Source organism: Marmota marmota, unplaced genomic scaffold, assembly GCF_001458135.2.
Source record: "Marmota marmota marmota unplaced genomic scaffold, marMar, whole genome shotgun sequence".
Taxonomy (NCBI): domain Eukaryota; kingdom Metazoa; phylum Chordata; class Mammalia; order Rodentia; family Sciuridae; genus Marmota; species Marmota marmota.
Genome location: NW_026000005.1, coordinates 28,247,949 through 28,265,461, shown reverse-complemented (window position 1 = coordinate 28,265,461; position 17,513 = coordinate 28,247,949). Strand labels below are relative to the sequence as shown.

The 17,513-nt window shown below is 34.2% G+C and overlaps 1 protein-coding gene across 1 annotated transcript in view; it reads right to left on the bottom strand.

Moving 5' to 3' along the window:
- Unc80 (unc-80 homolog, NALCN channel complex subunit) overlaps window positions 1-17,513 on the bottom strand; it is a 188,038-nt gene that overhangs the window by 155,817 nt on the left and 14,708 nt on the right. The window contains exons 7-10 of the mRNA XM_048808985.1: window positions 15,384-15,457; window positions 12,975-13,114; window positions 2,388-2,649; window positions 1,095-1,229 (exon numbers count right to left, since the gene is read on the bottom strand). Of these exons, the coding sequence (XP_048664942.1) occupies window positions 1,095-1,229; window positions 2,388-2,649; window positions 12,975-13,114; window positions 15,384-15,457 (611 nt within the window). The remainder of the gene's footprint in view (window positions 1-1,094; window positions 1,230-2,387; window positions 2,650-12,974; window positions 13,115-15,383; window positions 15,458-17,513) is intronic.

Here is a 17,513-nt window from a genome sequence, read left to right as displayed (position 1 = left end):
ATAGGATTCCTGGTCACTTGGACCAGGCTGTCCCTTTTTCAAAACTGAAATTCATTATTTTGGTCAACCAACTTCGAATATGTGCAACTGCTCACAGGATATAGTCAAAGATGATCCAGAGGAAACATTGATACAAACCCATTATTCCTACAAAATAGTTCAAGATCAAGTGTAATTAGGAGTTTAGAATTGTCTAGATAACTTGTCTCATATACCAGCGCCTGAGCCTATCTTTAGCAATTCTGATATAATTGGTCTGGGATGTGGTCTAGGCACTTATCTTTTTATAAAAGCTCCTTAAAACTTCTATATGCAGCCAAGATTGAAAAATCTCTTTTTTTTTCCTCTTAAATGAGGACTGGTTTTTAAAAAATGATGGCCATTGCCTATTGTTTCATTTTTAATGAATGCAGTCATGACAAGCTGGACTCATAGATTAGTTAATATGTGTTATATTATTCATGGACATAATTCAGTTAATAATTTTAAAAGCAAATTATTTTCAAAATCAAAGATAAAAAGACTCTTACTTATGTGTGTGTGCGTGTGTGTGTATACACACACACATGTACCTGTGAATCTATACATATTATTTTCTATGCAATTAGTGCCATATATTTATTTAAAAAAAGAGACAGTCTGATGGGTTCAGGAGAGCATAGAAGTATTTAGCTAAAGATCTACTTTCAGATTTGGGTTCACTCTTTGGTGAACTATCTAGTTTCTAAGGGTCAAATTCTTCTCTGGAAAACAGGTAGAATAAAGAATTTCGTTGGATTATGTGAAAACTCTTTATATAAAATACTTGATGAAATGAGTTGGACCACACAAATGTAAGTTATCAGATTACTACTACAACTACCTCTACTACCGCAATGCATTATCAGGACTGAGCTTCCCACAACCCTGTGGAACTCTGAGAGTAGGAAGCACACTCATACTAATAGAGAGACTTACAAAGGCCTATAGGGTTATGCTATGTCATAGTCAGTGTTGTAACCACCCCCATACTGTAACATAATTAGAAAGAAGTACCTCATGCCCCACTGAATTTAATTACTAAAATATCAAAAGGTATAAATGATCCTACTCACCTTTTTAAAAATGTTCATGCCCAGGTCTGAAGAAAGATCTGGTACTGCAGACCTTCGCAGATTGGTCAATGAAACCTTGGAAAAGGCCTCAGGGCTAAGAGACTTTTCTTCTTCATTACACTTCATGGTGAGATCCTTAACATGCAATAAAATAGACAATGATCAAGAATGTAGGGCTGTTATCCAAGTATTTTGTTACTGATATGTCACATTTTTTAATAGGAATACACCTACTGTTTTGATATCTATGAAGTATCTAACTTGCATGTCTGGACTTTCAAAATCCAAATTCTACAACCTCAAAGAAGTATTTCATACTAACTTCTGTTTGTAATTTTCAGCACTGAGGCCATGTAACCCCAGAGAAAATAGAAAATAGATATCTCTTTTTCTTTTTTAGTTAAAAATATAATTTTTCCAGGGGCTGGGATTGTAGCTTAATTGGTAGAGCATTTGTCTTGTATGTGTGAGGCACTGGGTTCAATCCTCAGGACCACCTTAAAAAAATAAATTAAATAAAGGTATTGTGTCTATCTACAACTAAAAAAAAATTTAAATATTTTTCTATTTAAAAATTCATTAAAGGAAATTATTACTTTGGACAGAATACTACTAATAAAGCAGAGCATATTTCTTTTCCACTCTGATATTGCTTATGTATATCTTCACAATATGCAGAAAAGAATTTTAAGCCCAAAACTGTAAAACCCTGAAAGTCAGGTTTTTCTCTATATTTTCAACATACAATGTTGATGAGAAAGAGAGGAAGAACAAGATTCAACTTATATTAGGCAGTTGTTCATCAGAAAGCAATTTTCATGGGGATGTCACCACATTAGTATACACTCAGTTTATTTCTCCAGACATTTATAATAAATAGCAAGACTATATATCAATAAACAATATTTCTAATGATGATACTGAAATACTGAAAATTTTTGAATTATGCCAAATCAGTAAAATGGTGGTGTCCCATATTTTATGATATTGGTAACTGACAGATGACGTGTCAGAAGTCTTTATTACCTACTTTGACTACTCAGAAGACCTCATTTTCACCATTCTGGATAAACTAAGACTTACACTACCATAGCATGTGTAAGAGATGCACTTCTTTTAATGGTAAACAAGAACTAAACAACAGCAAAAAAGTCCAGCAATGAAAGATGGAAGGGAAAGGATAATGATAACCGAGGAATCCACCAATCAGACAGCACTGGATGCACAGAAGAAAGAGAGAGCATGGTATGGCCAGCGTTGTCAGTTCAAATTACAATGGACAGAGTGTCTTACTTGGGTTTTGTGAGTGTTCACTAGTGAGGGTGCTGCCGCCACCATTGAGCTACTCCTGGGTCTGGGCAGGAGAGGAATATCTGGCTCTGGAGCCTTCTCTGGCTTCTCTTCCAACATATGCCGCAGCCTTTGTAGATAGTACATCAGAGACCACTGGGTGCCTTCTTCAGACCAGTGGGGCTGGAGTAGGCAGCGGAGAACAGCAACATCAAAGTAGGTGGCATAGCGGGATCTTTGGCATGGAGGTATCACCAGAGAGGCCCTGCTCCCCAAAGTGGAAAGAAGACAATTACCCTGGCAGTCAAGCCTTCCAAGGGGGGCAGCGCGACATGGCTTATAGCTCTACTTTTCTCATTTTTTCATTTATTCATTTGTTTATCTGTTGTTTGATTTGTTTGAAAATCCTAACTGGTTTTACTCATTTTGCTTTTGCTAACCATTTCTTTGAAACATAAACATTGAAAGAGTTTTGAAGAATGGGTAGAAATTAGCCAGGCAAAGTTGAGGTTGGGGCAGGAAAGTAAATCAGCATTGTGCTTGCAAATGTTGTTCAGATTTTTAAAAATCATGAGTTTGGAGAGGGAGAATTCATAAGTGATTAGTTAGTTGGTGAGTAATTTGGGTGGTAGGTAATGATGAGAGTCAGAGCTATAGAAATAGTTTGTGTCAAGATGTTTCTTTTCTGCTAAGCTATGAGGTTTAACTCCGGTAGAAACAGGAATGATGTTTGTCCTGTCTACTACACTGGGCTATTTTAATTTCAGTTGTGAAAATATTATGTAAAAGAAAAAGAAACTGCAAATGCTAAACACAATTTTACTACGATAAAATGAGATTATTTTGAAAATTCTTAGGTTATGTATCTATGTAAGATAGCAAAACAAATTTAAAAAAACAACACAAGTTTCTGAAATTTTATTATTCAATTTAAAACTTGATATATTCATTACTTAGTGTTCAATTTACTCCTAATTAAAAATAGATTCAAATGATTACTCAGCATAACACAGCAATATAAGCATGGTAGATGCAATGAACTATATGTTTGTGGCTCTCAAAATTTGTATTTTGAAATCCCAACTTCCAATGTGATGGTATTAGAAGGCGATGCCTTTGGAATTTGGAAAAGTAATTAAGTCAGGAGGGTAAACTGCTCCCCTTATTAAAAAAAAAAGACATACATAGCTTTCTTGTTTTCTTTCTATCATGCAATGAAAAGACAGTTCTGAATCAGAACCCAATTGTACTGCCACCATGATCTGAGACTGTCAGCTTCCAGAACTGTGAGAAATAAATTTCTATTATGGATAAGCCACCCACATTAAGGTTCTTTGTTACAGCAACCCAAACTGACTAAGGCATTAGTGGGTATGTAGGACCATCCTGGGAAGCATATGATCCAGTCAGAATGACAGACAATAAATGACAAAATATAAACAGAATTTCTGGGATCCAAGATGGCATCTGGGTTCTAAAATCTAAACTTAATCACCAAGGACTTCCTTCTGAGCCATGTGATGCAGAAGGAAATTTTTGTACCTTTACCTCAACTAACAAATGTCACTATCTACACATGAAGACCTCTTACCAAAAATGCAACCACTGAGAGCAAGAATGAGAGAGTTTCCTAAATTTCTCAGATCTATCTGTATTTTGAATTGAAGATATTATGGTTTGGATCTAGAAACGTCCCCTGAAAAGCTCATGTTTTAAAAGCATGATCCCCAAAGCAGCAAGGTTCAGAGGTGGGGTTTTTAGGGAATGATTAGATTATGAGATGTATAACCTCATCAGTGGATTCATCCATTTGATGGATTAATAATTTGAATAGTCTACTGGGTGTTAACTGAAAGCAAGTGGAGGTGTGGTTGAAGAAGGCAGGTTACTGGGAGTGTAGCCCCTTCACTCCTTTCTGACTACCACAAGCTGAGCAGCTTTTCTCTACCACACCTTTCCACCATGATGTTCTGCCTCATCTCAGGCCCAGAGTGATGGAGTTGGCTGACAATGGACATGGACTGAGGCTTCTGAAACTATGAGCCCCAAATAAACTTTTCCTCCTTTAGGTTGTCTTTGTCAAGCATTTTTGTCACAGCAATGAAAAGGTGACTAATACAAATCATTAATGTTTCAAGAAATTAATTTGATAGGACACGGGTATTATGAACCTTCTAATTACAAAAAAAAACAAAAACAAACTATGGAGTAAAGACTTGTATGTGTGGTGAAATTTTTGTTTCACTTCACACATTTGTCAAGCGTAATTTAGTCAAATATATTTCTTACTGTGTGTTGCAGTACAAAGTTAAAGAAAAATACAGTCCTGGACAATGTCTAAAGCATTGTTATTTTCATAGCCTTTCTAGTTTCCTATTGAAGCATACCATATTTGTTATTTCTATTCTTATTAATAGAATTGTCTGGTGTGTTGAATGACAACTGCTATCATATACAATGGTTTTGAATTTCAATGTGATCTTATAGTTTAATATTCTTAAATATTTTAATTGACAACTAGGGAACTAAATATAAATTCAAATTCAATCACGTAAGATGCTGCAATACTAAATTTTTAGCTGGATTGGCAGTCATATTGAAGAAGCTTACTACAGTACCCTAAATTCTCATATATGTAATACCAGAATTTATCTTTTTTTCAGAAAGCTAGAATATTCTGTGAATACTGGTTTTGTGCCAACTTTGAATACATTATAGACTCCCACAGATTCCCTATCCACCACTTCTCATCAGCTCTATCTGTGGATACCACTTGTCTCAGTCACCAACATCTCTCATCAGGTAGATTGTAATTACTTCCTACAAGTCTTGTTGCTTCTCTTACTTCTCCACTGTTGCTCAACTGCTTCCAACAGGCAATCCAATCAACCTCAGAATAAGATTTGAGCTCTTTACAGTGGTCAACAAGACCTGTATAAGCTGGATGTGCTTACCATGTTTGCTCTGATAGGCCAGTTATCAATTATTGTCTTTCAGGTTAAATTTACCTTTTATTTTTTTAAATAAAGCTCCTGTTTTAATATCTTCTCAAATTCTCCAGCATGCTACTTGTTTCTTTCTGAGACTTTGACTGATTACACCTCTAGAAGAACCTTCCCTCTCCTTTCTACCTATTTCCTAAGAGGCTTTCTTTATGCTCCCTTTCCCCGACCCCATTCCATTTCTCTTTCTTAATGAAGCATGACCTCCTCTAAGCTTATCATTTGTACCTGAGATAATATGAATCCTCTCTTTTTTAGTGTTATACTTTTGGATTTATAAAGAAAAGACAAAGCTGGCTACCAGCTGTGTAATTTTAGGTCCTCAAGTCTTCATGACAATCATGTGACTTATGAGAGCCTGTGAAAACCATTATTTTCTTGACAAGATTTCTGTAATGAAGGCAGATATTAGCAGTTTTACAGAATTATTTCCCCCTTCAGACTTGCAGTAGTTATTTACTCTTTACTTTCTGCCCCAATTATTTTGTTACCAAATTAGATTATGGAATACCATAAATTCTTTCAAATCCCTAGAGCACTATTCCACATAAGATGCCAGTGGACCCTTCCATTGGAACCTCAAGGTGGATGGGAAGAAAAGAGGCTGTTAAAAACACAGGCACTCACATTTTTAACAGCCTTTTTATTTTTTTTTTCACCCAAGACTTCTAAACCAGCACCTCTGAGGTTGGGTCCCAGGAATCTTTTTTATCTTAAATATTAACCTTGGGTATTCCTTAAGTATTCTAAATAATATTGAATGACAATTGCCCTAAAAAATATGTAGTTCACGATTTCTATACTTTTAGGCCAACATCCAAAATGATTCGTATTTGGAAGCTCCATAACTGGAATGGTATGTTGACAATTTCATTCCTGAGGGCACCAGATGACTAAACCTATATCTTTCCCTATGTACAAAGCTTATTTGACTGAAAATATTACTAACTGTACAGTGAAGTCCCATAGGCATTAACTACTTTCCAACAAAGCTTGTCAGTTCATCTGGCGATGGAATGCAGAACAGCAAGACTCCATGAACTCAAGGATGTAATCAGAGACAAAGAACGTGTTATATAACTATGTAATCAAAACTTGCTAAATAAATTCACATTTCAATTGTTTAATATTGAAAGAGACTCAATTTGAAACAAACTAAGACTTTCTGTAGCAATTATTTACAACTTGAAGTAACTCTGTTTAAAGTGTTATTCAAGCACTAGTTTATTTGACTTAAAGTGTGAGTTGTACTAGTTGGAATAGTCACTAAAAAGCAAAAATGATTACTAAATATTTAGTAATCATTTAGGGTAGCATTGTCAGATGTAATTAACTGTTCTTTAACTGATAAATAATTTAAATTAACTAACTAATTAACATAAGAGTTGAAAATTTACATAACTGCTAAAAACAGTATGGGGAAAACTCATTGTATGAGATGACAGAAAAGTCCTTTCCTATTCTGATATTCTATGACACTATATGACTCAGTAGAAAAAAAATAAAAAGTGAAAATTTTATAAAGAATATGAACACAACTTTTCTTCTAAATGGTACATATAAAAATAATGAAGAGAAACACACATACAAAAAGTTAATAATGTGTATTATTAACACATTATTAATGTGGACTTGTGGATGGATTTTACTTTCAATATTTTATACATTTAAGTGATTATCCATAATTAGATTCATAAAAATTTATATACATATACTAAATAGTACATTATGGTGAAAAGAGATTTTCAAAACAGGTAAGAATTGCTTTCATCTATTTTCCAAGCACTATGGCTTTGGGAAACCAAGTTAATATTAATGAATGCTGGAAGATAATAGTAGAGAGCTTAGACGGCAAATAAGTACTCTGGAAATAATAGAGGATCTGTGGAGGCAGAGAACTCTGAAATCAGTCTTGACCCTATGCAGAATTTAATGAAGCATAAATTAAATCTATGCATATGGTAATTAAAGATGAAATCTCACATTAATTTAAAAGATTAGCTACCTGTTCACTGATGGCAGAGTGCAGGGAAGAGTGATCCTCAGTTCAATCAAGGTCAAAGAAAAAGACATGATGAATTGGATTTGTTTGATAAAAGCAAACTGCTTTTGTTGCTAGGATATTTGCTCCACTTTGTTATTAAAGTTTTCTCCATGTCTGATTAATACAGGATCTCCCCCAATGAGGGCACTTCTGAAAGGTCTATCTTGTGCATAGTCATGTCCATGGCAACCAGCCACTAGAGCTAGCAGAGAAAAGACAACATATTTTTTCGAAGTGCCACTGATTTATGTCTAATTCATACATATGGGTTTATGCATGCTGTGGTGATGTGTGCACTTGTGTGTCAAGAAATGCATAGATATGTAGACGGTTGGGTGTAATGTCAGAAAACAAAAACAAAAACAAAACAATGTTCTTCCACAAAAAGGAATTTTGGATATTTCAGTTGGTTTTATTTTTATAGGCAAATTATATTGGAACCATTGTAATTTGATTTTTTTTCAGAGAAAAGAAACATATTTTCTGTTTATGTTTGTAAATTTCTAATTCTTACAATATAAGCTATATAATATAAGCTCATGAGTATTTTATAATCTCAAGATTTAACTTGATATAGGTTTTTATGACTTAAAAAATGTCAGGCACAAGCATAGTAAAAGAAGTAAGATATTAATTATTCTTATCCTAACTTAAAATTTGAAATTCTAGAATTTGTATTAAATAGAATTAATGGAGGAGGAATGTGCAATAATTGATATGAAGAAAAAGTGGTCATAATAATTATAATACATGAATAATGGTAATTTATTTTCATTTTTATTAGTTGCATCTGGCCTTCAAGATAACCTCCAATGATTCCTGCCTCTTGGTATTCATACCCTATTGTAGTCCCCTTCCATACCAAAGCAGGATTGGTTGGCATGATCCATATAATGGAGAAGTAATGGTATGTTATTTCTGAGATTGGGCTGTAAAAGACACTGAAGTTTCCATCTTGGTTGCTCCCTCTCTTTCTTGGGTATTTATTTGAGGGAAAGCCAGCTCAGGAGTCATGTGAAGCCCTATGGAAAAGCCCAAGGGTGAGAAACTATGGCCTCTGACCAACAGTCATCTGAATGAGCTTGGAAGCAGATCTTCCATCCCAGTCAAGCTTTGGAGGACTTTATCTCTGGCCAACATCTTAAGACACTCTGAATCACAATCACCTAGCTAAGTTGATTCTGGATTCATGATCTTTAGAAACTATGTGAGATAATAAAATTTTGTTATTGCTGCTGTTTTAAGTTAGTAAGATTTGGGATGATTTGTTATACAACAATTGATAATTCATAACGATTTAGGTGCAAAGATAAACCCCTAAGTATTGGGAATGGCTGTAAAACCCTGAAGCAGGTGAATCAATAAAGACTTAGAGGAATATATATATACATATATATATGTACTATATTTATATATAGTACAACTTTCCTTGCACAGATTGTCAAGTAGAACTTCTGAACTTTGAGGAGGCTGCTGACAAGGGTTTAATGGAAATAAGGAGGATGCTACTGGGAACTGGAGGAGGGGCATCCTTATTACTTGGTGGCAGAAATTTTCTTGCTGTGATATGGAAAGTTTTTTAAAAATGTGCCTAACAAACCAGGTGATAGAATGAAAAAGATTTCCAAATACAATGTCAAAGATATCTTCTAGTTTCTTCTTGCTAATTATAGCAAGTCAAGAGAAGAATATGAACTAAAGGAGAAATTATTAACAGTTAATCAGAGTGAACTTGATGATATTGAAAATTATCAGCTTTTTCTGATAACAAATGGTATTAAATTTATGAAATGACTTCCAAGCAAACAGAATAGCTAGTGAGCTGCTGGAAAAACAGTCTAAAGATAAGGCTAAGGGTAAGCTACAAAGTCATTTGTATAGACTCACAATGAATGATCTAAGGTCATCTCAGAATATTGCTTCAGCAGACAGAAGTCCCTCTAAAGACTATGTGTGTGTGTGTGTGTGTGTGTGTGTGTGTGTGTGTGTGTGAGAGAGAGAGAGAGAGAGAGCGAGAGAGAGAGAGAACACTGCATTCACCAGGGACAAAATACAAACCACAAAGTNGTCACCCCATTTTCCCCTCCTCTGAGCCCTTAAAAATCACATTCTAATACTCTCTGCTTCTATGAGATTGTCTCTTTTAAATTTCACAAGTAAGACATTTGTCTATGTCTTGTATATGTTACTTAGCATAGTATCATGCAGGTTCATCCATGCTACAGAAAAGGTAGTTCTTATTGTTATTCTGTGTCCTAAGTAATTACATTTCCTCCACATACAATTTAATTATGTTCTTGATAACTTTGAATGTCATTTTTGTCATCAAATTAAATGAGAGCTTTCTGAGGGTGGGAGTGGTCATGATAGTTATTTTTTGAATAAAGACAATATGGGAGGAATTTGTACATCTTCCAAAAGACTGCAGACAGACCTTAGGAAACCACCCTTAATTCTCATCTGAGAGTGTTCACAACGTATGGAATCTTCCCTTGGGTGTAGGCAGAACCTTTATCTTGCTCATAAGCAGCAGAACATGGCAAAGCTAATGGAATGTCATTCCCATAATTAGATTACTTTATATGACAAAGGTGATAAGATGTCACTCTGAGTTTATCTGGCATTACAAAGACCATGAACAAGCAGACTGGAATTACAATTTGTAGTCCTTGCTGGTTTTGAAAAAACAAGCTACCATTATGTGAGCTAGCCTATGGAGAGGATCACGTGGAAATGAACTTTGGGTAGCCTCTACGATCTAAGAGCAGGTGCAGCCAATATCCAGAAAGAACACAAGGATCTCAGTCCTATATCACAAGGAGATGAATTCTGTCAACAACCCAAGGAAGCTTGTAAGTGGATCTTCCCCTATTCAAATATTTGAGTAAATGGCAGGCAGCCCATGGTGACACCCAGGTTACAGGATGCTGAGATCCTAAACTAGAAGAAACCCAGCTAAGTTGTGCCTGGATTTCTTCCAACAGAAATTATGAGGTAATAAATGTGTTTTGTTTTACTAAGTTTGTTGTAGTTTGTTATGTAGCAGTAAACAAAACAAAACAAAACCTAATACAAAAATCATAGAAATCACAGAGCAAATTGGGTCAAATATAAGGACACTGCACTAAATAGAGCTATCTGAAAATGAAATAAAAAATAAGAAAATACTAAATTCCCTATTGCTTAAAATCCTCAAGCAGTTCAATGCCACTAATGCATCAGAGAGATGACAGGAGATTGGATTACTCTCAGAGTTGCTTCCACATTCATGTGTAATTTCATTGAGAAAGAATAATTGTATATATTCTATATTGAGGGCATACAATGTGATTTTTTGATGTACATTTAGATTGTGGAATGATTAGATTAAGCTAATTAGCAAATCCATCGCTTCACATATGTATCTTTGTGTGCATGTAGAGAAAAAATTTTACATCTACCCTTTTAGTAATTTTGAAATATTCAATGAATTATTATTTATTATAATAACAAACTACTGCTCTGTGCAAGAAATCACTAAAGCCTATTTCTCCTCTTCTCCTGAAATCTTGCATCTTTTGATCAACATCACCCATTTCTCATCCAAACCCCTCCCCAACCTCTGATAACCACCATTCTACTTTCTACTTCAATGAGTTCATCTTCTTTAGTTTCACATATATGTGATTTTAAGTACTCATCATCACTATTGACCTGGGACGTAAATGAGTGGATAAACAAAATCCATTTTACTTACTACATAACCAAGGTTGCTTTCAATCTTCATATTCTCACCTAGCAGATGATTATCTAATTAGGTTACTTGCTTTTAAAGTTCCAATAAAGATGCAAAGATAAACACACTTTTACATATCATTTTTTAAAGCATAACATATAGTATTGGGGTTAAAAAAGGAATTGCATTTATAATACTCTGTGTTTTCAATAATTTTAAGATCTTTTGAAAACACTGTATTCATGTAACTTGGATCTGGTACCAGATGGAGGTAGACTGTTTAAAAATTATCAAATGAAAAGGTAAACCAGATATTAGGAGGAAATATCTGTTAATCTTTTCTTTTTTTGAGAAAGAATTTATATCCAGAATATACAAACAACTTTTAAAAATCAATAATAAGGTAACCCAGTTAAAAAGTTGGTGAAAGTTTTGAATAGATGTTTCATCAAAGAAGATCTTTGAATGGTTAATAGGCACAGTAAGATATATTTAACATCATTAGTCATTAAGGAAAAGTAAAAAAAACCACAATCAGATCCCATTTTACACCCTTTTAAATAACTATAATAAAAAAGACAGACAATAACAGATGTTCCCAAAGACATAGAGGTACAAACTCTCAGAAGTCACTGGGAGGATGTTAAATAATGCAGCCATTTTATAGAACAGCTTGGTGTGTTTTTTAATTAAACATGAATTTGCCACACAACACAACAATTCTACTCATGACTATCCACCCAATAGAATTGGAAACCTATGCTCACATAAAGATTCGTAAGTGAATGTTCATGTAAGCAATATTCATAATAGACAAAATATCCATTGCAGATGAATGAAGAAAATGTGATAGATTCATAGAATGGAATATTATTCAACAATACAAAGGAATGGATTACAGACACCTGCAACAATATGGATAAACCTTAAAAAATTATGGTAAGTGAAGGAAGCCAGATGCAAAAAAACAAAACAAAACAAAAACTATATTATTCCACACATATGAAAAGTCTGGAAATGCAACCCCAAACAGATGGAAAGTATAATAGGTGTGAGAATGGGAGTGATTGTAAATGAATACAAAGGACATTTTTGAGTGATGGAAATTTTTAAAAATTGAATTATGGTGATAGGTACACAGTTTTGTAAATGTGTTAAAATAATTAAACTAAGCTTAAAACAGGTAAATTTTATGGGATAGAAATTGTATTTCAATAAAGCTATTTTGAAATGCCTACTTTTAAAATACTACCCACTAGACTATGACTTCATTTGGGAGTAGAGATATACAAATGATCTTAGGGTCTCTAGTGCCTTAGGTGAAGTAGCAAACTTCACGAATCAATAATTTAGCAGGGACTAGGAAGTAGACTAGCTGTTTTTTCCTGGGGAGGGTGTTTGTAAGCAAGTTGGAATATTTGCAAAGAGCAGATTTTATACTCCCCACAAACTTTAACCTCTTTCAATACAAGGATCTGTTAGAATAAAGTATCCTTAAACATTAAAGCAGATCCTTTAATATATCTGCAACACAATCTTTTGATAGCATCATTGGCATTTCTGCATATAAACATTTAAAATAGCTTCTAATTCAGACATCTCATTAAATCAGACATGTCTTCCCACTTCCACCCTGGTTAGCTTAAATGAGAGGCATTCGATCACATTTCTGCAATTAATAATCTAATTATACTTTCTCCCAGAATATGTATACGTAAAGCATGCACATATATATTTTAAAGAGCAGAGGATATGAAAGTAGCTAAAAATGCGCATTTAATTCTTGGCAACCAGGAATACATTTTGTCTCAAACATTGCAATCATGTACCTGGAATGTGATGGGCCTCTTTCCTGGGAAGTTTGGGAGGACAAGCTTCCATCAAAGGAGTTTCCTCGGTGGCAGCCTGAAATGGTGGCCTTGGGTGAGATAGAATCAGACTGCAAAGTTTCACAGACCACCTGGAGTCCCTTTTGGAGGTGGAGACATGGAGACAGCAGATTAGGTTTTGTGTTTTTTCTTTCTTTCTTTTTTTTGCCTTCAGGTATATCCTCTAAAATTACCTCCTATATTACATACATAGTTTCTTTTCATCAAAACTAATTATAATGTCATAGACAGAGGTATTTTTGCCTCTGTCGAAAAGGAAATGGAAAGAGATTTCTAGAGAGCACCTCTGTCATTCCAAGCATTAGGCTAAGTACTTTCATAAATTTTATTTCATTTTGACCTTGATTTCTTTCTTTTTTAACTTTGTATCCACTATCTGTAGGAGATTTATGAACCTGACAATTCATCAAAGATATACTCAAACTGAGAACTGAATGGCAGCATGAGGCTAAAGACCAGAACCAATTGAGCAGGAAGTAATCAAATTAAAGCTAGCACATAAGAATAAATTGTAAGGTTTATGTTACATTCAGAAATTTAAATTACACATGGCTGATAAATTTAATCTGAGATATTTATCCATAGGTTATGGATTAAATTCTTTGCTAAAGCATTAAGATTCTCAAAAATCTATCATATTAATTTTGTCCTTACACTTTCTATTTTCATACACAAAAGAAGTCATGATTTAAGAACAATTTACAGAAAAATAAATATAGCTAGAAATTTCATGAAACAAGTCCCCTGAACTTGATCCAATGTACATATGGTGAGTACACCATATGTACACTATACAGGCGCTTTACTTAAAAATCTGATTAGGTGGTTAAAGCTGCAGTCAAGTTATGAGGTTCTGGATTTGGAGGGTGGTAGAGGGCATAGAAAATAAAAAGCACATCTTAGTAACATAATGAAAAGAAACACTATGACTCAGCAAGAGATCAGGAGGATTATATAGAAAAGTATGAGATTTACATATTTCACTGTATTTAAGATGTCATCTCTTATAAGACATACATTATTTTAGGCACCATAGAGTTAAAAAGGTACACTGTTAAATAAATTAGGACACTTGGCTTATTATCAGTGAGGACTTTCATTTTATACTTATTGAAAGAGCTATTTTAGACTTATATAGGCATAGCGTTTCATTACACATCCATCCTATGTATATATGAAAGGAGTGTATACATGAAATAAATTGGTGTAGGTATTCCTAACATTTCTTCATATTCAGAATTTTTAACTGAGAGTTGTTTATATTTTTTTCCAAAGAACAACTTCCTATGTCAAGATGTGTTATTTTGTCGAGGCATCATTTCTCAAGAGTATACCACAATTCCCTCTGACATTCTTGCAAGTCATTGACCCTGATGCTGCAAATTTCAATGCTAGAAATGATCAAATTCAGGCTGCACGAGATTGACAACCATATCAAGACTGCCACCAGGCAGGGAGATAGTAAGAGGTCAAAGATTGTCAAGTACACTCAATTTCAAAGATGTTAAATGTGAAAAATACATAAACCTTAAAGCACATAAATCAGTGTAAGAATGTTCAGTAAATGGCATATATTCTAGGACACCAATATTTCCAGCTTAGAGGGTAAGAAGATAAATGATGATATTCCTGACAGTAACACATCGGTTGAAAAGGGGGTCCAATTTCTATGGAAGGCAGCAAGTTGCACTTTGCACATGTTGAAATGAAAGTGAAGGCAGGTCAACTAATGACATGCTACATTAATAGCAGTATACATTTCCATGTGGCTTTCATTTCCCTGGCCTTCACTTTTTTCTTACAAGAACCAAATGTGACAAATTTGCATTGAATTACATTGTTTTTATCTTGCATCTTCTGTTTATGTGGATAAGTTATGACTTTTCATTAAACTTCAGATTCTGTAATGGATAGGATTGCATCTTCTCTCTCCTTCCTACTCCCCCACCCTAACCCCCTGAGACATTATTAAACCTACATTAGAGTTACCTAATAAACATTACAGGATTCAATAATTGAGAACAAGATGATACTTTATTTAATGTGAGATGAATAATGATAAGAGTGTTATATACTAGCCAGTGAGATAAAGCACTACTTATCACATACTAATCATGGAGATAAAACAGGAGTCACACAATATATTTTTTCAGCACTTCTTCATTTTGGAGAGATGCATAATATTGATTTTCATACTTGACTGATAGAAAACTTGAGGCTGTTAAAAATTTCACATTTAGAAAGGAGGGCTCTGAACTCAGTAGTATGATTCTAGAACTTACGTCTCACCCTCCACAATACACTACACCAGAGTTCCTTTCTCTCTTCTTACAATTACAATAAACCAACCTCTCGGTGTCTTGTCTCCTGATTTGGTGATTCACAGGTCAGACTTTGACTGTTTATAGGAGAACTTCTCTTGGCTGGAAAGATCAAAGAAATTCCATCACAAATTTTATAAGATTCTACGTTCATTTTATTTCATAAGTTCATTTCATTCCAATAAAAAGCCAATTTAACAGATCATTGTCACCTTGAAAGAAGCTGTTTAATAAAACATGTAAGAGAAATTAAATAAGGGATTCAAAATAATCTTAGCACTTCTAGGTTATCAATGTCAATATTCATTAACCTAAGTCTAACTCAGGTTATGATGCTATGAAGTTGGGAATACTAAAAATAATTATAGATAACATCTACCTAGCATATATTATCCACAATTTCTGTTCTAAGGATTTTATATATATTAATTATTGTAACCCTTTCAATAATCCTGGAATACTGGTATAAAATCATACTCATTTTACAGATGAAGAAACTAAGACACAGGAAGTTTAACTTGCCCATGGTCACTTAACACTTACATGAAGACTTCAGGCTTCTGACTCCAGACTCTGTTTTAACTACTACATTAAGCTGCCCCTAAGTAATGCTCAAATCCGTTACATCTTGACCTTAGAATGAGGATCAGTGGGAAACTAAGATGGCAATGCCTCACTTGAGTGATGAATAGTCTGGCGCTGAGAAGGAAAGGGATTTGCCAAGGTCACCAGGTACCATTGCTCTTTCTGGCCATGCTGGCTAAACTAGTCTAATGCACTCCGATGTTGGCACCATTTCAAATGCACATCATCAGACACAGGAGAAAGAAAACAACCACGAGCATCATCCAGAAGCAAAGGCAGGGTGAGGTGAAGAACCCAAATGTTCATGGAGGGGCATGGTTTCTTAGTTATTTTTGTATATCAAATGACAGTGTGTGTGTGGTGGGGGAGGGTATTCCAGTGCTTGGGATAGAATCAAGGTCCTTGTACATGCTAGGCAAATGCTCTACCACTGAGCTATTTCCCCAGCCCCACTTTATATTTTAATCATAGAGAGAGACAAGGCTGGGTGAAAGATGGTAGCTCAGTGATTGAACACTTGCCTAGCATGTATGAGGCCCTAGGTTTGACCCCCAGAACTGCAAAGAGAAAAGGAAAGAAAGTGATAGGAAGACTTAAAAACATTAAAAAATTAAGTCTCTTTAATCAACATACCATAAAGATGTGGCTTTTTCACTAATAATTTTGTTACATGTGAGCATATTTTATTATTTTTGTCTTAAGTCTCCTTTTTTAGATTTTAAAAAACCTCTTACATCTATTCTATATTTACTTTCCAATTATTTGAATCCAAAGTAACCTTATTATATACACAGAATCTGAAGTAGATTTTTGGGTATGACACCTTTACTGATTTAGTTCTTCGATGTTTGGAACTATGGCAGGCTGTCACTTTTGAATTGGTATTTCAAACATAAATGTTTTGTATACATGTAAGTTCTGGGATTAATCTACTTTTATAATTTGAAAATTTTAACTCTCCTTTTGAGTGATTATATTGACTACTAAAAGCATCCTACCAAATATATGAATAACATGGCACTCCTTGGTTATACAATTCCTTAACATATACTTTGCAAGGTTGTGTTAAGTTATAGGGAGAAAATGTGTATAAGAGCATGCTTAGAGTTTCCTTCCATTTATAGAGAGAGTCCTTTTACACGCATAATCCTCCATTGTCTGCACAAAAATCTTACAAAGTTAGCAAACTAGACACACACATATTTGTGTGTATAAGATGTATGTATGCAAATATACATATATGTGTGCATGTATATATATATATATACATATATATTTCTGTAGATTTTTCCACATAAATAATTTTTAAAAGTTTTAACTACTGTTGCTAAAAATAAGGTTGGGAATAGAACAATGGAATCTTTTAAGCACATACTATAAAATGGGTACTTTATGTACATTCTCATTACTGTTTACTAAGATGCCCTGTAAAGTGCATTATCATCTCTATTTTACATTAATGGAGACAGGAAAGTTCAGTTACATATCCTTAGCAAGAGACAGACTTGGAGGGAAGTATGAGCTTCCATGCATTTTTTAAGCTATCCTGTTGTGCTCTTTCTGTAATTCAATA